The sequence below is a fragment of the Salmo salar genome, chromosome ssa03 (assembly GCF_905237065.1).
Source record: "Salmo salar chromosome ssa03, Ssal_v3.1, whole genome shotgun sequence".
In the NCBI taxonomy this organism is placed as follows: Eukaryota; Metazoa; Chordata; class Actinopteri; order Salmoniformes; family Salmonidae; genus Salmo; species Salmo salar.
The window spans coordinates 37,686,953-37,709,906 of record NC_059444.1 but is presented as its reverse complement, the minus strand read 5'-3'; the positions used below and the strand labels follow the sequence as shown (position 1 = coordinate 37,709,906).

Below are 22,954 nucleotides of genomic sequence, written 5' to 3'. Positions count from 1 at the left end.
AGGTTTTACTGCAGAGTTACAAGGTGTGTTGAACAAAAGGGTCCCGTCCTCACAGGCCATCAACCTGGTGAAGGATCAGTTAGGGTCAAAATCAAATCAAATAGTTTTGGTCACATACACATAAACTCAGCAAAAAAAGAAACATCCCTATTTCAGGACCCTGTCTTTCAACGATAATTCGTAAAAATCCAAATAACTTCACAGATCTTCATTGTAAAGGGTTTAAACACTGTTTCCCATGCTTGTTCAATGAACCATAAACAATTAATGAATGCGCCTGTGGAACAGTCGTTAAGACACTAACAGCTTACAGACGGTAGGCAATTAAGGTCACTGTTATGAAAACTTAGGACACTAAAGAGGCCTTTCTACTGACTCTGAAAAACACCAAAAGAAAGATGCCCAGGGTCCCTGCTCATCTGTGTGAATGTGCCATAGGCATGCTGCAAGGAGGCATGAGGACTGCAGATGTGTCCAGAGCAATAAATTGCAATGTTCGTACTGTGAGACACTTAAGACAGCGCTAAAGGGAGACAGGAAGGACAGCTGATCGTCCTCACAGTGGCAGACCACGTGTAACAACACCTGCACAGGATCGGTACATCCAAACATCACATCTGCGGGTCAGGTACAGGATGGCAACAACAACTGCCCAAGTTACACCAGAAACGCACAATCCCTCCATCAGTGCTCAGACTGTCTGCAATAGGCTGAGAGAGGCTGGACTGAGGGCTTGTAGGCCTGTTGTAAGGCAGGTCCTCACCAGACATCACCGGCAACAATGTCGCCGTCACTGGACCAGACAAGACTGGCAAAAAGTGCTCTTCACTGACGAGCAGTGGTTTTGTCTCACAAAGGGTGATGGTCGGATTTGTGTTTATCGTCGAAGGAATGAGCGTTACATCGAGGCCTGTACTCTGGAGTGAGATCGATTTGGAGGTGGAGGGTCGTCATGATCTGGGGCGGTGTGTCACAGCATCATCGGACTGAGCTTGTTATCATTGCAGGCAATCTCAACTCTGTGCGTTACAGGGAAGACATCCTCCTCCCTCATGTGGTACCCTTCCTGCAGGCTCATCCTGACATGACCAGCATGACAATGCCACCAGCCTTACTGCTTGTTCTGTGCGTGATTTCCTGCAAGACAGGAATGTCAGTGTTCTGCCATGGCCAGCAAAGAGCCCGGATCTCAATCCCAATGAGCACGTCTGGGACCTGTTGGATCAGAGGATGAGGGCTAGGGCCATTCCCCCCAGAAATGTCCGGGAACTTGCAGGTGCCTTGGTGAAAGAGTGAGGTAACATCTCACAGCAAGAACTGGCAAATCTGGTGCAGTCCATGAGGAGGAGATGCACTGCAGTAACTTAATGCAGCTGGTGGTCACACCAGATACTGACTGTTACTTTTGATTTTGACCCCCCCTTTGTTCACGGACACATTATTCAATTTCTGTTAGTCACATGTCTGTGGAACTTGCTCAGTGTATGTCTCAGTTGTTAAATCTTGTTTTGTTCATACAAATATTTACACATGTTAAGTTTGCTGAAAATAAACGCAGTTGACAGTAAGAGGACGTTTCTTTTTTGCTGAGTTTATTTAGAAGATGTTATTGCGGGTGTAGCGAAATGCTTGTGTTCCTAGCTCCAACAGTGCAGCAGTATCTAATCATTCACAACAATACACAAGTCTAAAAGTAAAAGAATGGAATTAAGAAATATATAAATATCAGGACGAGCAATGTCATAGTGGCATTGACTGAAATACAGTAGAATAGAATACAGTATATACATAAGAGATGAGTAAATCAGTATGTAACATTATGAGATGAGTAAAGCAGTATGTAAGCATTATTAAAGTGACTAGTGCTCCATTATTAAAGTGGCCAGTGATTTTATGTATATATATATATATATATATATATATATATATATATATATATGGGCAGCAGCCTCTAATGTGCAGGGTTGAGTAGTTGGATGGTACCTGGCTAGTGATGGCTATTTAGCAGTCTGATGGCCTTGAGATAGAAGCTGTTTTTCAGTCTCTCTGTCCTAGCTTTGATGCACCTGTACTGACCTCACCTTCTGGATGAGAGCGGGGTGATCAGGCTGTGGCTCGGGTGGTTGATGTCCTTGATGATCTTTTTGGCCTTCCTGTGACATCGGGTGCTATAGGTGTCCTGGAGGGCAGGCAGTGTGCCCTAGTGATGCGTTGGGCAGACCGTACCACCCTCTGGAGAGCCCTGTGGTTGCGGGCGGTGCAGTTGCCGTACCAGGTGGTGATACATCCCGACAAAATGCTCTCAATTGTGCATCTGTAAAGGTTTCTGAGGGTCTTAGGGACCAAGCCACATTTCTTCAGCCTCCTGTTGCGCCTACATACTGTACAGACAAGCGCCTACTTCACCACACTGTCTGTGTGGGTGGACCATTTCAGATTGTCAGTGATGTGTACGCCGTGGAATGGGGAATGGGGTGATGTATATAGGGCTCCCGAGTGGCGCAGCAGTCTAAGGCACTGCATCTTAGTGCTAGATGTGTCACTACGGACCCTGGTTTGATTCCAGGTTGTATCAAAACTGGCCGTGATTTTGAGTCCCATAGGGCGGCGCACAATTGGCCCAGCGTCGTCCGGATTAGGGTTTGGCCGGCGTAGGCTGTCATTGTAAAATAATAAATAATAAAAAATAATATAGGTGAAATGGGGTGGTGATTTGTATCTTTATGAAATAGTGGTGTATTGGGTGTAGGGTTAGTTTTTTAAAGTTTATATCACAAGTTTATATCACAAAATGTAACGTGACTGACCACACACTACCGCACAATAGGTGGCGGCATGCACAAACAAAATGTGCGAACGCCATAATACCGAAGAAGAAGAAGAAGAAGAAGAAGAAGAAGAAGAAGAAGAAGAAGAAGAAGAAGCAACATCAGCAGCAACTGCGACTACCCAGCTGACCGTTGACAGGCCCGCACTGCGCATGCCTGCTACACTGTGCTCCAATCCACTCACTGCACCACAGATAGAACAATGAGACAGATATTTCACTGGATGTTTAAATGTGAAGCATCCGCTTGGCCTTTCCACTCACTACCAATATGGTAGTGACAGGAAGCCCACTGGCGAGCAGTGGGAGAAGATTTTGGTCGACATTCAGCAAATGTTCTCATCGATTAAACATTTGGTCTCAATACAGGTTTATGTTCCCAAAACTAGAATCTGTTATGAACAGAGTGGATTAAGTTTAGCCAACTTTACCCTTTGCAAAAGTTTTTAAAAATCGCGTTGTTTAGAAGGAGTGCAATGGGGAATAGTTATTGCACACGCGCGCTTCACATAGCATGTGTTCCCTAACGGAAATATGCAGATGATGCTAGAACGCACCAATAGGATCTCGCTAGTTCGTGCTTGGCTCTGCTTGTTCTGCCCACTGGGGCTCATTTGTTACCATTGGAAATGACAGGCAGTGGTCTATCTTGGTTTACTTATACACATCTTTGACTGAACTATAGCGCAAGAGTTTAGGCTCCATTCTCCAGCATAGTTTCGTTTTCTGATTCCCATCTAGAACTTTCCAGCTAGCTAGTCTCTGCTCTTTCTCCCACGGACAACACTTCTTGCCCCATGGCATCCGAACGGCAAGTATATAAGCCACATTTTCGAGTATTTTGTCATAAATGTTTACTTATTCAAGAGGCTAACGTTAGCTTTGTTTTCTCATTTTAGCAGTTTCCCCGATAGCTTCATAGACGACAACCCACAGAAAGCTATCGAGGTAAACAACGGCTAGCTGGCTGTCAAACTAGAAAGAAAATATGAACTCGTTTTATTGAAAGTAAATTGCATCATTCTTGCTAGCTAAAGTTGTCATGGGTTTGGAAATGTTTTCATTAACTCTAACTAGATAGTTAACTAGATAGCCAGCGTCGAAAAGTGTATAGTTAGCTAACTAGCTAATCTTGTGCTAACTTTAGAAACTAATCTAACGAGAGAGCCAGTTAAGTTAGCCACACTATCGAACTATTTTGGTCTGAAACGACGTACTCTCAGTAGTTACTGAACTCCAGCAGTAGTGATATAGCTAGCTACTAGTATATGTGTACCGTCACAGGAGCTAGTTAGCTTCTTGGTTGTATCTTGTTGTACTAGCTAGCCAGTTAAGCTAATGTTAGCATAGCTAGCTAACTGGCTAACCACCTGCTGTACTGTACATCAGACATGTCTTGATTGTAGCTAACCACCTTACTAATGTGGGACTAAGAAGATTGTGTGCAGAAAGCCAAGTTAAATACTTGGGAACATAAAAATGTATCTAAACAATAGTCAACTTTAGCTAGTGGTCATAAACATGTTTTTTTCAATGTCAATTCAATTGACCCCAAGTTTGCCCATTTGATGTCACCGTCATTTCCCCACAGGAACTTAATGAAGCATTGGAAGTAAACTCGGACAATTCAGAATGGTTCTGCCAACGAGCCTATGCCCACCTCCAACTGAAAAACTACAGCTGTAAGTCTCTTATCCTAATACCCCCCCCAAGTACTGAAAAACTGATATCAGTCAGACAACCCTTAATCCTCCATTGACAAACTAAAACTCTAACCCTTGACTAACCTACCTAGCTTTACTGATTTTCTGAAATTGGTGATTTGTAGAATGATTTTAATTCAAGTGACTGACATGTTAGTTCCCTCATTTTGTCTTTGCTACAGAAACTTGAGCTATGTTTCTCATCTGAGTATATCTGTTTCTACAGGTGCTGTCGATGATGCCAAGAAAGCCCAGCAGCTCAACCCCAGTCTTGCTCTTGCCTTCATGAGAACAGGGTATGTGTGCAGAAGGAGTCTAGCTAGGGCTGTCGCTATGGCTTTAAAATCATATAATATAATTTTTTGTCAAACGTGTATATATATATATTTCCATTTTATTTGTTCTCTAAATAAGCTTTGTTGCGCAACTTAAAGATCAATACACTGCATTTCAGACAGTCAGAAATAATCAAATGAATTCAGGGCTTGTAAAATGATGCCTAGGATAACTGTAAGACCCACTACCAGGGCGGCAGGTAGCCTATGAATTAACATATGAATAAACATATGAATTAACACATGAAATCATGTAGTAACCAAAAAAGTGTTATACAAATCAAAATATATTTTAGAATCTAAGTAGCCACCCTTTGCCTTGATGACAGCTTTGCACACGCTTGGCATTCTCTCAACCAGCTTCATGAGGTAGTCACCTGGAATGCATTTCAATTAACAGGTGGGCCTTTTTTAATTTGTTGAATACATTTTCTTCTTAATGTGTTCAATTTGTTTAACACTTTTTTTGGTTACTACATAATTCCATATGTGTTATTTCATAGTTCTGTAGAAAATAGTAAAAATAAAGAAAAACCCTTGAATGAGTAGGTGTATCCAAACTTTTGACTGGTACTGTATATATCATTTATGTTATCAAAATGGTTTAACCAGCTATTTTGCAGTAATCACTGGCCTGGCTTTCAAGTCTATGAAAATGCCCTTTTTGTAACAAATTTAACCAGAACCATGCATAATGCACATCCACTAATAATGACAGCAATGTCTCACGCATAAGACCACCTGCTAGTGAGTAGCCAGCAATTTTGATATTTAAAGTCTCCAACTTGAATCTATTTGCTTGCTAACAAGGAAGAACAATTGAACTGTGGCGGACAGCCTCCTGTCCGTCTCAAACTGTTTGAACACTTTGTTTAGATGTTGAAATCAAGTGGATTACCAAGATAAATATATGGCCATCCCTGTGGCTCAGTTGGTAGAGCATGGTGTGTGCAACGCCAGGGTTGTGGGTTCGATTCCCACGGGGGGCCAGTACAAAAAAAAAGAAAATGCATTAAATGAAATGTATGCATTCACTACTGTAAGTCGCTCTGGATAAGAGCGTCTGCTAAATGACTAAAATGTAAATATGCTTATTTCTCAGAATGAGAATTAATTGCTAATTCCTTATATAAATGTGTCTTCTTATGCTCAATGCACATTTATAAAACACAGACTAGACAGCACATAACACTCTGGCTAAAATGCTGGTAGCGGTACTGCAATTCTGTGCGCATCAAAGAAAGGATTCATTTTCCACAATCATGTTCATTGATACTCCTGTCTTAGTAGGGTCTGCTCTGTTCTAAAATTGGGAGTTGAGACAAAAGGGGTATCGTTACAAAAGTTCTCCTTACAGTAAAATGTCTCAATGTGTTTTGGTGTCCATATGACCGATTTAAAAAAAAAAAAAATAAAAAAAATTTAAAAAAAAAGAATAATAATAATAAAATAAAAAAATGTATGTTGGACCAAACCTCAAATGCAAATAACTAGTTGGGAAACTGTTATCATAGAGGAAGAAGGTGATCTTTCGTTTGTTGTGAGTGGTGGGGGAGGGGCTTGTCTGTGTGCGAGGGGCAAGGTGCACAGAAGGAGCAAAGTAGACGAGACCAAAAAGACACGCTCATAGAAACAAACAAAAAAATATTAAAACCTTGATTCTTGCAGCATTTTGGAATATTGCGCTAAAACATGAATTCAAATTAATATGAGATCACCCAGCCCAAAGTCTAGCCCATGACACCTGTCAAACAATGTCAATCGATCTGAATTGACATGCATTTATTTTGGCAGCTTGTGTTTTCTGGGGGGAAGGTCTAACTTTATTTCTGTCACTGTTGATTTAAATGACTACGAGGATGACTGCTTAAAGATGTTTTCAGAACACTAAGCACTGTTGTTGAACCTTGTACAGAAATGTGATGCGTTTTTCCTAATGAGTCAGAAAATCCATTTGGTTAAACTCAACTCCCCTCTCCCTTATATCAGGGGTCTTCAAACTTTTCTTGACCAGGGACCCCATCATACTTTAGCAAAAACCTATTTTTTTCAAGTCTTGTCTTATCAGGTGAATGGTGATCAACATTCTAAAATGAATAGATTTGCTACATAGTTTTTTGTTATTTAGACCTCCCCACATTATAATTGAATGAGTGTGTAAACTCTAATATAGCCTATTAGCTAGAAAGGTAACTCCAAACACATTTTCCCAAAGCGCAGCTGTTTCGCTGGTTAAAGTTTAGCCGTGTGTTGGCAAAAATGTATGTCAAAGTCAAGAAAGCTTGCCAGCGGCCGCAGTGGTAGCCTATTCGCGGATGCTTTTTCAAGGCCTGTGTCAGATACTCCAGTGAGTGTAGTTGGCTCAGTATTCATCTTTGAGAAATAATGTAATATTTTATTCTATTGCTAGGGATATTCATAAAAACATGAAAGTAAAAATGACTTTTTATACAGTGCATTTGGAAAGTATTCAAACCCCTTGACTTCTTCCACATTTTGTTATGTTACAGCCGTATTCTAACATGTTTTAAATAAATACACATTCATCAATCTACACACAATACCCCGTAATGGCAAAGCAAAAGCATGTTTTTTAGAAATTTTTACAACTGTATATGTATGTACTCAATTGAGCTCAGGTGCATCCTGTTTCCATTGATTGTCCTTGATGTTTCTTGGAGTCCATCTGTACTAAATTGAATTTATTGAACATGATTTGGAAAGGCACACACCTGTCTATATAAGGTCCCACAGTTGACAGTGCATGTCAGAGCAAATACCAAGCCACGAGGTCGAAGGAATTGTCCGTAGAGCTTCGAGACAGGATTGTGTCGAGGCACAGATCTGGCGAAGTGTACCAAAACATGTATGTACCATTGAAGGTCCCTAAGAACACAGTGGCTTTATCATTCTAAAATGGAAGAAGTTTAGAACCACCAAGACTCTTCCTAGAGCTGGCCACACGTCCAAACTGAGCAATCGGGGAAGAAGGGCCTTGGTCAGGGGGGTGACCAAGAATCCGATGGTCACTTTGACAGAGCTCCATAGTTCCTCTGTGGAGATGGGAGAACCTTCCAGAAGGACCACCATCTCTGCAGCACTCCACCAATCAGACCTTTATGGTAGAGGGGCCAGACGGAAGTCACTCCTCAGTAAAAGGCACATGACAGCCCGCTTGGAGTTTGCCAAAATAAACAAGAAACAAGATTCTCTGGTCTGATGAAACCAAGATTGAACTCTTTGGCCTGAATGCCAAGCATCACGCCTGGAGGAAACGTGGCACCATCCCTACGATGAAGCATGGTGGTGGTAGCATCATGCTGTGGGCATGTTTTTCAGCGGCAGGAACTGGGAGACTAGTCAGGATCGAGGGAAAGATGAACAGAGCAAAGTACAGAGAGATCCTTGATGAAAACCTGCTCCAGAGCGCTCAGGACCTCAGACTGGGGCGAAGGTTCACCTTCCAACAGGACAACAACCCTAAGTACACTGCCAAGGCAACGCAGGAGTGGCTTCGGGAGAGACCTGAAACTAGCTGTACAGCGATGCTCCCCATCCAACCTGACAGAGCTGGAGAGGATCTGCTGAGAAGAAGGGGAGAAACTCCCCAAATACAGGTGTGCCAAGCTTGTAGCGTCATACCCAAGAAGACACAAGGCTGTAATTGCTGCCAAAGGTACTTCAACTGAGTAAAGGATCTGAATACTTATGTAAATGTGATATTTCAGTTTTTTTTAATTTTTAATACATTTGAAAAATATTCAAGCTTGTTTTTGCTTTTGTTATTATGGGCTATTGTGTGTAGATAGATGGGGGGGGGGGGGGGGGGGGGAACGATGTCATCAATTTTAGAATAAGGCTGTAACATAACAATGTAGAAAATGTCAGTCTGAATACTTTCCGAATGCACTGTATATATTTTAATTTTTTCGCTGACCCCGTGCAGTACCTGGCCACGGACCACCGATTTGAAAACCACTGCCTTATATGTCAAACTTAAATTGGTTGTCAGTTTTCCCCAGGTTTTTTGTTGTTGTTGGTCTGCTTCTGATAACATCCCTGTCTCCCCTCCCTGCAGAATGGCAGAGTTCCACCTGAACCACTTCGAGTCGGCACATGCTGCCTTCAGTCAGGGACACAGCCTGGACGGTGAGGTCTGCTGAGGGGACCTGTGAAGCACCTACCACCTAGACACCTCCTTACCCACTTAATCCCAAATCGACTGCTAGCCCATATCCTTAGACATTTTATGTATATCTAAAAGCTAAATATATTATTGGTAATAGAAATATAGTAACAGCTCTTGGCCTCTGATATGTTAGGTCAGTGGTATTCCATTTTTTATTTCAGCGGGGACCCCATTTTCTTTTAGCCCAAAAGTTGTTTTTTTTTTATGCAAGAATTTCTTGTGACCCCAGCCCAAATCTAATGACAACCTTCAAATCGATACATTTTCATTTTCATATCTTATCAAAATGAAAATAAATCAATACATACATTCATACCTTGAACACACCTACAGTGTTTTTTTGCGTAAAATGGTACGCAGCATCATCTGGATTTGTGTGCAACAAAAGTTCAACATTCACCTTCTGCTACCATTTCTGTCAAGCAGTCTACGCATACAGTTTGATGCATACGTTCGATTTATCCAACGTATGCACCACACTGCAAGGCAAACGCAGCGTTCCATTGGAAATGAATGTACTTCTGGTGTACCATGACACTGTCGGTGTGATCGAGGCATTACTCAATATTTAATTTCTAATTATTTTTATATATAAAAACAATCTGTGCTTTTAATTTGTACTATTAAATATTTATTCGATTGGGGTCACCAAAATTATACTTTCTTAAATACTTCTGGGTTAGGTGAAATATTAGCTGTATTGCTTATCTTCTTGTCTGTTTGAATCTACAGAAGTCTATGTGGCTATGGGTATTTGTAATTCCTCAGTGCAGTTGTGTTCAAACTGGTTGAGATTGTCTGAACCCTAACAGTGTGTTTGTTCTCCCTGTGCTCCACAGGCTCCGATAACACTTTCCAAATGTGGATCAAACGCTGTGAGGAGATGATGGAGAGTAAGTAGGATCTGCTTTCGTACCTCAACCGCCATAATGAAAATAAGTCCCTGACTTTGTGCAATCCGGGTCACGTTTTATAAAAACGTTTTTTTTTAAATCTAAGTACTGTGTATGCAGTTGAAGTCGGAAGTTTTACATACACCTTAGCCAAACACATTTAAACTCAGTTTTTCACAATTCCAGACATTTAATCCTAGTAACAATTCCCTGTCTTAGGTCAGTTAGGATCACCACTTTATTTTAAGAATGTGAAATGTCAGAATAATAGTAGAGAATTATTTATTTCAGCTTTTATTTCTTTCATCACATTCCCAGTGGGTCAGAAGACCTTCAGGCATTTGGAAATTGCTCCCAAAAATGAACCAGACTTGTGGAGGTCTACAATTTATTTTCTGAGGTCTTGGCTGATTTCTTTTGATTTTCCCATGATGTCAAGCAAAGAGGCACTGAGTTTGAAGGTAGGCCTTGAAATACATCCACAGGTACACCTCCAATTGACTCAAATGATGTCAATTGGCCTATCAGAAGCTTCAAGAGCCATGACATCATTTTCTGGAATTTTCCAAGCTGTTAAAAGGCACAGTCAACTTAGTGTATGTAAACTTCTGACCCACTGGAATTGATACAGTGAAATAATCTGTCTGTAAACAATTGTTGGAAAAATTACTTGTCATGCACAAAGTAGATGTACTAACCGACTTGCCAAAACTATAATTTGTTAACGACATTTTGTGGAGTGGTTGAAAAATGACTTTGAATGACTCCAACCTAAGTGTATGTAAACGTCTGAGCTGACAAATATAATCAATGAATTGGACAGCGAAGCAAACATTTGTGGATTTGGCTCTACTCCAGTTTTGTTTTTTCTTTCGGTACATTAACTTCAAACAGCTGAGAAAACAATATTTTTGGTTATGGAAAGGATATTTCACAGAAATTTAGACGGTACAATGATTCTCTACACTATACTTGCTTGTTTTGTCAAACTGAAATAATGCATAGTATCAGAATTTTAGCATCTGGGAAATGGCAGAGAAATTTCTGCTAAATTTGTTCCCCAATTTTCTTTTTTAAGAATTCAAATAGGGGTACAAGATGCATAAATAATTCTCATTTCAAAACAGTACAACATAAGTTTGACAATACCCTCAAATAAAAGGTGACAGACATTCTGTAGTGTCGCCTCATGAAACATCTGATCTCAAATCCAAAATTCTGGAGTAGAACTGGATGCATAGAAATATTGCACATAGAATAGATCTACTGCTTCTTAGACTTGCTTTCAGTGAGACTAAAACATTTCTATATGAATTTGGTCGAGTCGCCCAAAAAGTTACATATTGCAGCTTTAAAGTAGTCAAACATTTAGTATTTGGTCCCATATTCCTAGTACGCAATGACTACATCACACTTGTGACTCTATGGCCTTGTCGGATGCATGTGCAGGTTGTTTTCGTTGTTCGATTAGGTTTTCGCCTAATACAAACTAGAAAATGTATTGTTATTTTGGAGTCACTTTTATTGTACATAAGAATAGAGATGTTTCTGAACACTTCATTAATGTGGGTGCTACCTCGATTATGAATAATAATGAATGAGTTGTGAATAATGAGAAAGTTAAAGATCATACCCCTCAAATTGCTGACCTCCCCTGTTATTGGTAAAAATGGGGGGGGGGGTTTATGTACTGTCACCTCGTGAAACATTTTATCTAAATCCAAAATGCTGGTGATTTCAGCTTCACTGTTCAAATAGAGAGGGAGGGGAATGCATCTCCAACATCAAAACTCTAACCCTGTACTAGCCAAACTCTTCGTTAGCGAATGTGTGTGTGGTTGTCATCGTCTGAGGGTTTAAATTGAACCTGTTTGAATCGCATGAATAATTTAGGTCTCTCTGGGGTGGGGGGGGGAGGCCTTGCCTCGGATCAACCCCAGTAAACATCCAAACACACACGCATCCATTGCGTGTTGGGCTCTCATTCTAAACAGCCCATGTGACCCCCCCCCACCCCACCCATGCATACCAAAATACAGACGCACGCACATACAGATGTATAATACAGATTCAAAAGCACATTCAATTCACGCACATTGTTGCACAAGTGCACCAACACACCTCAGTCCTCCGTTGCCATACCCTGGCCTTACCCTGTGAGTTCTCTCATGTCTCTTTCATGTGTGAAGTGACAGTGTTTACCGCTAGGCGCTTCAGCTTGACGCCCCCACACATCAAAACGGGGTGTGCATCTGGTGATATCACACACACACACACACCCCCCCTCCCTGTTCCCTTTTCAAACGCGACCTCATTTAGACAACATTAATGCTCCGTCTCATCCCTGCCCTCTTCCCCTTTTATCTCCTCTTTCCTTTTCTCTCCTTCTCCCTCTCTCGCTATTTATTTTTCTCCCTCCCCCTCTACTGGCCTCCCTCTGCCACCTCCCTCTAATGAAAGCAGTGCATAATGTAACAGACATAACTGGTAAATACAGATCAGGCCTGTTTAGCCTCAGAGGGTAAACAAACTGCCTCTGAGATCTCACAGGGAGATGTGTGTGTTTTTTCTGGCCTGTTAATCTATGAGTAAGTGGAAACTGGCTGACTATACTATTCCTTTTCCTCTCCTTTGCAGTGGCCAATCAGAATGGAAAGGAGAACAAGGTAAGTGCTAATGACGACTTTGGACGTTGCTACCATTATTCTATATCTGTTCCATTACGCCATCTGTGACAGCCTCAATGGCACTGCCCAAGCGATCTCCATTTTGAGGTAGTACATTTTTCTTCTTCACGATTGGCTGATCCGTCCTGATGACCCGTTGGACATGACTCCCAACAGGGTCACCAGGAGGGATCAGCCAATGAAGTTGGAAGTCCCACCCAGTTCACGACATTCAAATGGTGGAAGCCCTCAGTTGCGCTGCCCAATGCCAAAACACCCTTTTGGCCACTAGAGGCCTCTATCATTCTCTCTAATGTCCACATACCTTTAGACCACATGTGCCAAACTCATTCCATGGCGGGGGGGCTGAGTGTCTGCTGGTTTTCGCTCCTCCCTTGTACTTAATTCGACGAAATAAGGTCACTAATTAGTAAGGGACTCCCCTCACCTGGTTGTCTGTCTTAATTGAAAGGTAAAACCAAAAACCCACAGACACTAGGCCCTCCATGGAAAAAGGTTGACACCCCCCTGCCTTCTGGCTTTCAGTTCCACTCTCCGCCTCATGGGGGCAGTGTTACACTCAGTATTTCAGACCGTATTCCGTCTGGTCTAACGGCTAAAGCTCATCATTAAACCCTCTTTTTTTTTTCTTCTCTCTCTCGCTTGTTTTGTGTGTTTTGTTTAAACTTTCTCTCTCTTCCTGGGATGACTGGATTCCCCAGCAGACACCGACGCCACACATTAAGTAAGTACAGTTCATGCTGAGTCGCAAATGGCACCATATTCTCTACATAGTGCACTACATTTGGAATACCTATGACCCTGGTCAAAAGTAGTGTACTATATTGGGAATAGGGGGCCATTTGGGATGCACGCTACGTGTGCAGGAAGGTGGATAACTTGTTCCTACTCTTCAGGGCCAACCTGTACTAAGTGTTTATGTCCTCAGGCATGACTGGTACCAGACAGAGTCTCAGGTCATCGTCACCATCATGGTGAAAAATGTGCCTAAGGATGGGGTCAACATCAACTTCGACGAGAGACAGGTACACACACACACACACACACACACACACAGGTCAGTGTAAGAATCTCTTGAGGAGAGGGAGCATGACAGTTCTAAACTGTCAGAAGTGCTGCCAGAGTATCAGCTGCCCAGTACTGTAGTCACTGAGGAAGCTAACTCTAGACATGTCTATTTCTCATCTTATTTACACCGACTTTAGAAATATAAACTCAACATGTAATGTCTTGGTTCCATGTTTCGTGAGCTGAAATAATAGATCCAATAAATGTTCCGTACGCACATAAAAGCTTATTTCTCTCAAATGTTGTGCATTAATGAGTTTACATCCCAGTTAGTGAGCATTTCTCCTTTGCCAAGATAATCCATCCAACTGACAGGTGTGGCATATAAAAAGGCTGATGAGGAGGATTATGGAATGACAGAGAGGAAAGGCGGGAGAGTCGTCTTCCCAGAGGTGGGGTGTGGGGGTAGATTAGTAACAATGGAAGGTTGTTAGGCTTGGGCGGTATCCAGATTTTTTTTCTCATCCTATGATTTACAATATTACCGGCATAGCACTTTTCTTGCTAAAAAGGCAAGAAGTCTATTACCAGAATGCTAACAATATTAGCACAAACTAATAGCAAAATCACATAGATGCTAATAAGCGGGAAACAAACGTAAACTAATTGCAAAGACAATCAAATCAGCTCATAAAGTTATACAAGAATAGCTAGTGAATGTCATTTCCGGTGAGTGTGGACGTTTACAAGCGACAGTGATCGAGAGGAATTGTGCAAATGAACAAAATTGTGATGCATGCTTTTCTGAAGGAAGTGCAGGATGTGTACATAGGGGAGAAGAACAGAGGGGGGAAAAAACACTAGTAGGAAGCACAGGGGGAAAAAATGGCAACTGTGCGCCACACAACAGACTCGCTGATATATGTGCTATGGACCCACCAGCTCCCGCTTTCTCCCATTGTGCTATTTACAAACAAACACGTCACTGGTTCAACTGTTCTGGGGGAACTACGGTAAGCTCCATAATGTGACCTGTGAAATGAAGAACGCAATCTGCTTTATCTCCTAACGTATTGCTGAAGTTGACTGCAGGTATTAACTGAAACAGTAGCTACATATTAAAATGTACTGAAAAATAGTTTTGACAGTATTGAAAAGCCATCCTGTGGCGCTTTCCAATACCCCGGTATACCGCCCAAGCCTAGTTCTCTCTGCTGAGGTCCCCCTACAGGAGAGCAGCTCTCTCTGATACACACAGAGAGATGCCTGATTCCAGTTCCTCATCCTGTTCCCTTCCTCTGCCCTCGCCCACTCTTTCTGTTCTGAGAATAGTTGGGGAGGTGTTATTAGGGCTAATGAGATAGCTAGGAGGCTTGCCCTCCAGAGGATGTATGGCAGGGATGCTGTAAGGGATACGCCAAATAAAAATGAGTCACTTACTTTTTTTTATTATTCTTCACATTTTCAAACAGTCAATTTTATATTTTCCAACGGGGCTATACATTTGGGTGAGATTTTTTTTTTCTCGTCGGAGTAGCCTCGTTTCACTGGCAAAAAAAAATCTAATTTAAACCATCTAGTGTTCAGCGAAATTACACAATGTCAAATCCAGGTAGCCTAGTCAAATAATTAACATCCAGTCACATTAACCGTTACTCTCTCACGGGAATTCCACTAACGGTCCGTATGTAGCCAAACTTAGCTGCTGCTCATGTTGGTATCTGTACTGATGGCTCAAAAGCCATGACAGGGAGACATATTGGAGTGGTAAATCGCGTGCAAGCAGTTGCTCCCGACACCACTTGGGTACACTGCAACATCCACGAGAGGCTCTTGCTGCCAAAGGAATGCCTGACAGCTTGAAAGACGTTTTGGACACTACAGTGAAAATTGTTATCTTTGTTAAAGCAAGGCCCCTGAACTTGTATATTTTCTGCACTATGCAATAATATGGGCAGCGACCATTTTACAACATACTGAAGTGCACTGGTTATCAAGGGGCAAAGTATTGACACGTTTTTTTAATTGAGAGATACGAGCTTAGTTTTCTTTTACTGGCCATAATTTTCACTTGTCTGACCGCTTGCATGATGACGAGTTTCTCACACGACTGGGCGATCTGAACCTAGGATTACAGGGACTCCAACTATATTCAATGTGCGGGACAAAATTGAGGCTATGATTAAGAAGTTGGAGCTCTTCTCTGTCTGCATTAACAAGGACAACACACAGGTCTTTCCATCGTTGTATGATTTTGTGTGTGCAAATGAACTCAAGCTTAAGGACAATGTCAAATGTGATATAACGAAGGACCTGAGTGAGTTGGGTGCCCATTTATGCAGCTACTTTCCCGAAATGGATGACAAACAACTGGATTGGTTATCCCTTTCATGCCCTGCCTCCAGTCCACTTACCGATATCTGAACAAGAGAGCCTCATCGAAATTGCAAACAAGCAGTCCTGTGAAAATGTAATTTAATCAGAAACCACTGCCAGATTTCTGGATTGGGCTGCGCTCAGAGTATCCTGCCTTGGCAATCGCCCATGTTCAGACACTGATGCCCTTTGCAACCACGTACCTATGTCAGAGTGGATTCTCGGCCTTCACTAGCATGACAACTAAATACAGGCACAGACTGTGTGTGGAAAATGATTTAAGACAGACTCTCTCCAATACAAACCAACATTGCAGAGTTATGTGCATCCTTTCAAGCACACCCTTCTCCTGTGAGTTATTCACAATTTTCAATGAACAACGAAGGTTTTATATGTAAAATTATTGATTATTATTATTTGTGCCCTGGTCCTATAAGAGCTCTTAGTCACTTCCCACAAGCCTGGTTGTGACAACACACTCATTCTTATGTTGAATAAATGTAGTGTGTGTGTGTGTGTGTGTGTGTGTGTGTGGGGCAGGCTTACAATGATGGCAAAAAAAAACATTTGAGAGTGCGCTGACCCTGGTGCTAGAGGGGGTACGCAGCTGAAGGTTGAATGTTTGAAGGTGTACGGGACTATTAAAAAGTTTGAGAACCACTGCTGTAAGGGGTATCACACACACACACACTCACTCCCTTTGGGCCCAGCTATGCCCCCAGGGGTGCCTGTAAGCTCAGATCTAGGAACAGTTTACCCTCCCCAAGTCTAAATCCTCAATCGAAGAAAGAAAGCCCAACTGATCTAAGACCAGCACTAAACCCCCTCGGGGTGAATTTGAACATCCTATCCCCACTCCTTTATAATGGTCTGCAGTGGAGGATGTGTGTGTGTGTGTGTGTGTGTGTAACGTGTGTTTCTATCTGTAGTTGTCGGCGGTGGTGAAGCTTCCGTCGGGGGGGGACTTCAGCCTGACTGTGAACCTGCTGCATCCCATCGTCCCCCAACACAGCACCTTCAAGGTCCTCTCCACTAAGGTAAAACTCCATACTCCTCAGCCTGTCATATCATTTGCCTCAAGAACTGAGAAAATGTTCCCACAGGTGAAATGTGTGTAAAACCACAGTCCTCAAGGTTCTATGCAGTCCCCAGGAACCCTTAGAAATGTGATTTAAACACAGCAGGTTAACCAGAGAATGACCAGACTGGAATGTGATAATTAACCATTAGTGGCGCAGAAAGACTAGGAGGAGGAGAATCCTCTTTAATACAGCCCTGACTGGGTCAACACACACACACACTAGAACTCTGCCCTGTGAGAATTAACAAGCTCTGCAGTTGTAACTAATTATGGCTGATAATGAGTGGGAAGGGCACGTCTTATTGTTCACAAATTAGGGAGTATGTAGTGTATAGTAATTAGTGCGTAGGCATCTCTCCATGCTTTTTCTTACTCACTCCCACTTTATTATGTTGGAAGCGACACAGAAGCCTGTGGTCAAATCCTTCAGAATGTGAAAATGCACTATTGTTATTGTGTATTCATGACAAGTTTGAAAAGGTCTCTGCATGTGTGGCACAAGCTTGAAATGGATACAGTGAGTGTGGCTGTTTTGAAACGAAGTGTGTGTGTGTGTGTGTGTGTGAGAGACTCATCCTGTGCGTGTGTGTGAGAGACTCATCCTGTGCGTGTGTGTGAGAGACTCATCCTGTGCGTGTGTGTGAGAGCGACTCATCCTGTGCGTGTGTGTGAGAGAGACTCATCCTGTGCGTGTGTGTGAGAGAGACTCATCCTGTGCGTGTGAGAGAGGCACTCAACTCATCCATCTAGTGTGCGTTGGGAATCTGGGCATGGGTGCAGTCTGTTGGGACTCGTTTGGGCCGTGAGATGGTGCTCAGTCTAACGAGACGGCGGGACATGCCCCACCCACGGCACAACAGGGGGAGGTTGACAGAGACCCGAGTGAAGAGGAGATGATTTGGTAGTCCGACAAGACATGCAGCCTCTAGCTAAGCAGAGAGTAAAGGAGATGGAGGGACACAGAAAGAGAGGGAGAGGAGGAATAGAATATAGTAAGGTGAGGAAGAGAAGAGGTTATTGCTGAGAGTTCCTGCCACCCAATGCCAAAACTAGTTTCCACCATCGAGAGAGGACGTAGCCCCTCTCCATACTCCCATACATACGCTCATTCGCAGTTCGCCATGGCAACATCAGGCACTGCATACCAGAGGTGCACGTGTGTTGAAGCTCAAACAAAGACCCAGTCTTAGAACAGGAAGAGGAGGGGAAAAGAGGGGCAGATGACTGCCTAAGAGACACACACACACACACACACACACACACACACACACACACACACACACACACGGTTGTCATCGGACCTGGGTTCAAATCCATGTCTATTTTGTTATTTAAAACTTATGTGTATTTGAGTATATTCTGATAATGTGGCCCGAATCAACTACTTCTGTTGGAAGTATTTAAAAAATAATTTCCTATAAATAGCCTACTGTTTGAAAGTATTTTAAAATACTTTTTTCAAATGCCTGGGTTATATCCATGGGAGTGTATTTGAGTCGGTGTGTTTGAGCATTTTCAAATTCTTTCCAAATACATTCCAAAATTCAACTACTTGTCTTTTTTTAAATGGTCGTCGTACATGCACACAAACTTAATCTTGTGCGTAATACACACACACACACACACACACACGCACACAAGTCAGTCTTAAAGGAAGAGAAGGGGATGGAGTTTGGGGAGGGAGAGAAGTGAGTTTAGGCCCCCTCCACTCCCACAAAGCCCTGTCTGTTCCCTGGTCCACAGGGCTCCACAGGCTCTCATGGTCCTACACACACAGAGAAATATAGAGAATGTACACATGTCAAACACAATGTCACTTACTGTATATGTATAACTTTTCTTATACACAGTATTCACACTCAGACATGACACGAGGACAAATGCGCACACTAAACACATCAGTCGATGGTTGCATTCCTTTCCACTAGGCACACTGAGAGACTTTAGCTGGTCTCTGAACAGGTGAACTGTGTGTGTGTGTGTGTGTGTGTGTGTGTGTGTGTGTGTGTGTGTGTGTGTGTGTGTGTGTGTGTGTGTGTGTGCGCGAGTGTGTGTGTGTGTGTGTGTGCGAGTGAGCTGAGATGATTTGACACTTCTCTGACTTCATTTTAGCCATGCAGCATCCTGGTATGAGCAAGCGTCACAGAGACCCACCAGAAGAGACCCAGGGCGAACCTGTCCCTAACTAACTACTCTGTGTGAGTCCAAGGGCTTTGCACTAGTCAGACTAATGACACCAACTGCAGTACTCACTGTGTTTTTTTTCCCTTTCCCCAATGGTGGTTTACTTTCACTGCTTTCTTCAGAGGACACTTAGGAAGGGATACTAGGCTGTACTATGCACAGTTGCGCGTACAGGAAACACACTTAACACTCTTGTGCCGTTGTGCCGTCTTCACGTAGTATCGGTAATGCTTGGTGCTGTATGTGTGTTGGTTCATTCTGTGTGTGTGTGTGTGTGTGTGTCGTGCACACACGCCCTCGTCAGTGCTACCCTCTCTGACCTCCTCCCGTCGTCGGCTATGAGGCATTCTAACCCGCGGGGTCGCCATGACAACAGGGAGCCAATTACACACCAGAGTGTTTGATCAGAACGGAAGGGTAAACACACACGCGCCCGCACACTCGCTCTGCTCCGAACTCCTCTCTTCTCTGTGAATAGATAACATACAGCCTCCCTCTGTAATTTCCATGCCTGTCAGCCTCCCTCGCCAGACTGTTCCTATTTTTATTTATTTATTTGTTAAGTTGCTTTTTAAAATCTTCTCTGCTGTAATCTAAAGTAGGGGCTACTTTGTGAAGGGCTGAGATGGGAGACTCTTTGTATGTGGATTTGTATGTGGAGGGGAGGGGGTGTGTGTGTGTGTGCATATGTTGTATAAGACGGGGGCGGGTGAGTGTAGGACAGGGGGGGACTTCGGTGGGGGTAAAAGCACGTGGGACTGGTGACATGGGACACAGGGACTCAACTCCCCCTCTGAGAGACTGACAGGCGTGTGTGTGTGTGTGTTGCTCAGTATGGCCCCTGGGAGCTGTGGGTGGTGGTCCTGTATGTGACGGTGCTGTCACATCCCTTTAAGACCCAGCCCCTCGCCTGCCACGTCCCTTTAACACGCAGAGACACAGATGTGGCAGCAGATTAATGTTGTATAGCCCCCCAGCACACACTCTGCATGGGCACAGACTGCACCAGTTATCACCACACTCACTCACTCTCTGTGTGCACATAAGAGCATAAAAACCTCCCTGGCATTGCAAGGGGTCTGTGTGTGTCTGCCTTGTCTCCCAGCCCATTCCCCTACACTGTACACCAAGGTTGACTAGGTCGGTGTCTGCAGGCAGGTGTTGGGTTTTAAATATTCAATGAAGAAGGGCTCCATGTGAACATCAGTTAAGCATGGTTGAGCATTCAGTCCTAAGATTTCAGGTGTTTAGTCTTGGGTTAGTATTGAGCTCATCTATTAGTCGTGTGTGTGTGTGTGTGTGTGTGTGTGTGTGTGTGTGTGTGAGCGAGCAAGCCTCTTGATGCTCTGGCGTCTGCTCCTGATTCGTTCATGAATGAAACATCCCTTAACGCAACAGAGCAGAAATTGTATTTTAATTGCGTCATGCCAGCGCCCCCCCCCACGCTATAACTCTGTCAAACTTCTGTCTCTAAACACACACACACACACACATGCTCTCTCTCTCTCTCTCTGCGCACACACACTTAAATACATACACACACACACACACACAAGATGATGGGGGGGGGGGTACTGGAGAACTCGGCAGCTTAAGTGTCCCACTGGTATGAGGCCTGTCACTGCAGCTCGCATGTGGTGGCGGCTGTCCTCTCTCTTCTTCTCGTCTCCTCTCCTCCGATGTAATGATCCATCCAGAAATGTGTGTTCCTGCCACTGGTCGACAGACAGATAGCTCTCACCCCACACACACACACACACACACACACACACACACACACGTACGTTGAGCTGATCTGATCACACACTATCCGACCCCTCGAGCTGACAGATGTCTCGTTAGCACTCTGTCTGTCAGGAAGATTTGGGAGTGAGCTGTGCCCCCGCATATCACTGTCTCTCTCTGCCGTGAGCTGATCCCACCATTAAAAGAGACTGGTGAGCGCTGAGCTAGCGTCTTCTGATCTCATGTGTTGAGCCCTATATAGACGTAACGATAACTAAAGACATTGGCTTCGCTCTCTCTCTCTCTCTCCTTGCTCTCCACGCCCTCTTCCTCCACTCTCCTCTCTCTTCCCCCTTCTCTTTTTCTCAGGTGGAGATTAAAATGAAGAAGACGGAGGGGATCAGGTGGGAGAAACTGGAGGGTGAAGGACAGGAGCCCAGCGTCAAACACTTCACCCCCAGTGAGTACCTCTCTCTCTCACACGTGCACACACACACAGTTTCCTCTGCTCTCTCTCCTTTACACATATACCAGTCATACCGCTAAATAAATACATTTTTAACAATATTTATTTTTACAGCATTTGTTTTGTACTACTGAAAGCCCCCTCTCCTGTGTTGACCAGTACCCATGATAACCGCCTCTCCCTCTAAACATGTGTTCCTGTTCAGACCAGTACCCGTCTTCGTCCCACTCCAGCCGTAACTGGGACAAGGTGGTGGTCGACATCAGTGAGGAGGAGAAGAAGGAGAAACTGGAGGGAGACGCAGCGCTCAACAAACTCTTCCAACAGATCTACGGGGACGGCACCGACGAGGTCAAACGGGCCATGAACAAGTCCTTTGTGAGTGTTTATATATACACACTCTTGCACACGGAGAGAAATGTAGTTTATTTTTATTTTTTTATTTTATTTTTTTATTGCACTATCACTGACTTACACTCCTCCCCCTGTAGATGGAGTCAGGTGGTACAGTCCTGAGCACCAACTGGACGGACGTGGGGAAGAGAACGGTGGAGATGAGCCCTCCAGACGACGTGGAGTTTAAGAAATACTGAAGAACCAGAGGGGTGTCTCTCTCGCTCTCTCTGTACTACACAGTCCTACGCTCCCCCTCTCTGCCTCATGGACTGCCCCATATCTCCTCTACCCCAACACACACACACTCCTCATCCCAGGCAGTCTGTCAATATTGCTTTCTCCCGGCCAACTCTCTCGTTCTCTCTTTGCCGCCAAAACCCACCTTTTCCAACACCTCCCCCTTCCAGTCTGTCTGTCAATATTGGTTTTTAGAGCTTTGGTGATTCTCAGCAGCAATCCAGAAACCACTATTTACCCTCATTAAACCATTCTCACATTCAATGAAGACTGTCATAGATATATCAATCTGTCTTTCCTAGATCTCATAGAAACAGTAGGAATCATCCGCATGGTCAGTTCTGGCTGTTTGATGGTTAACCTGGTTAAAGGCGGTGATGAGTTGAAACAGAAACCCTTTTCACCTCTTCTTGTGTCTCAGCAATGGCCGGTTCTTGTTTTCAAAGCCTGTCGTTTTTCTGGGGTGGATTGGAGGTTGGAAATGTTTCTATCGTCTCATTCACTGCTTTTATGAAAAATGAATAACCTTTTTTTTTTTTTTTCTGTTCACTCGTAGAATAATTTCTTTTTCCACATCAGCAGCAATACAGTCATGAAATGGAAGTCTGGAGTCTTAATTTCCTTTTCCTCAATGTGATTCAAACTTCAATGTAAATAAATGGTTTATTTTCTGGATCACAATTTTGAGTTTTACTGTGTTTAGTGTTGAGACCTGAAGAAAGCTAGCATCGCCAATCCCCAAACACGCTTCTCGTACCGTTTTGATCTACTGTATTAGAGAAGGCATAGACCTCATCCTCTCACACACGCTCCGCTTCTCTCTGCTACGAGTGGGCGTTGCGTAAAA

At 43.4% G+C, this 22,954-nt stretch overlaps 1 protein-coding gene across 3 annotated transcripts; it reads left to right on the top strand.

The window, feature by feature from the left end:
- Positions 1–3,369: 3,369 nt before the first annotated feature.
- Positions 3,370–22,788, top strand: sugt1 (SGT1 homolog, MIS12 kinetochore complex assembly cochaperone). 3 transcript variants are annotated; one of them, XM_014191508.2, is made up of 13 exons: positions 3,370–3,638; positions 3,727–3,775; positions 4,419–4,509; positions 4,757–4,826; positions 8,944–9,014; positions 9,894–9,947; positions 12,585–12,613; positions 13,339–13,358; positions 13,563–13,659; positions 16,948–17,055; positions 21,378–21,468; positions 21,680–21,852; positions 21,966–22,788. In XM_014191508.2, the coding sequence occupies exons 1-13, from the start codon at positions 3,625–3,627 to the stop codon at positions 22,065–22,067; spliced, it is 969 nt and encodes a 322-aa protein (XP_014046983.1). In that variant the 5' UTR covers positions 3,370–3,624; the 3' UTR covers positions 22,068–22,788. The 3 variants fall into 3 exon arrangements, with proteins under 3 accessions (XP_014046983.1, XP_014046980.1, XP_014046984.1); XM_014191505.2 differs by having other exon boundaries at positions 13,336–13,358; XM_014191509.2 differs by having other exon boundaries at positions 3,436–3,638; positions 3,730–3,775; positions 13,336–13,358.
- The last annotated feature ends 166 nt before the right edge of the window (positions 22,789–22,954 follow it).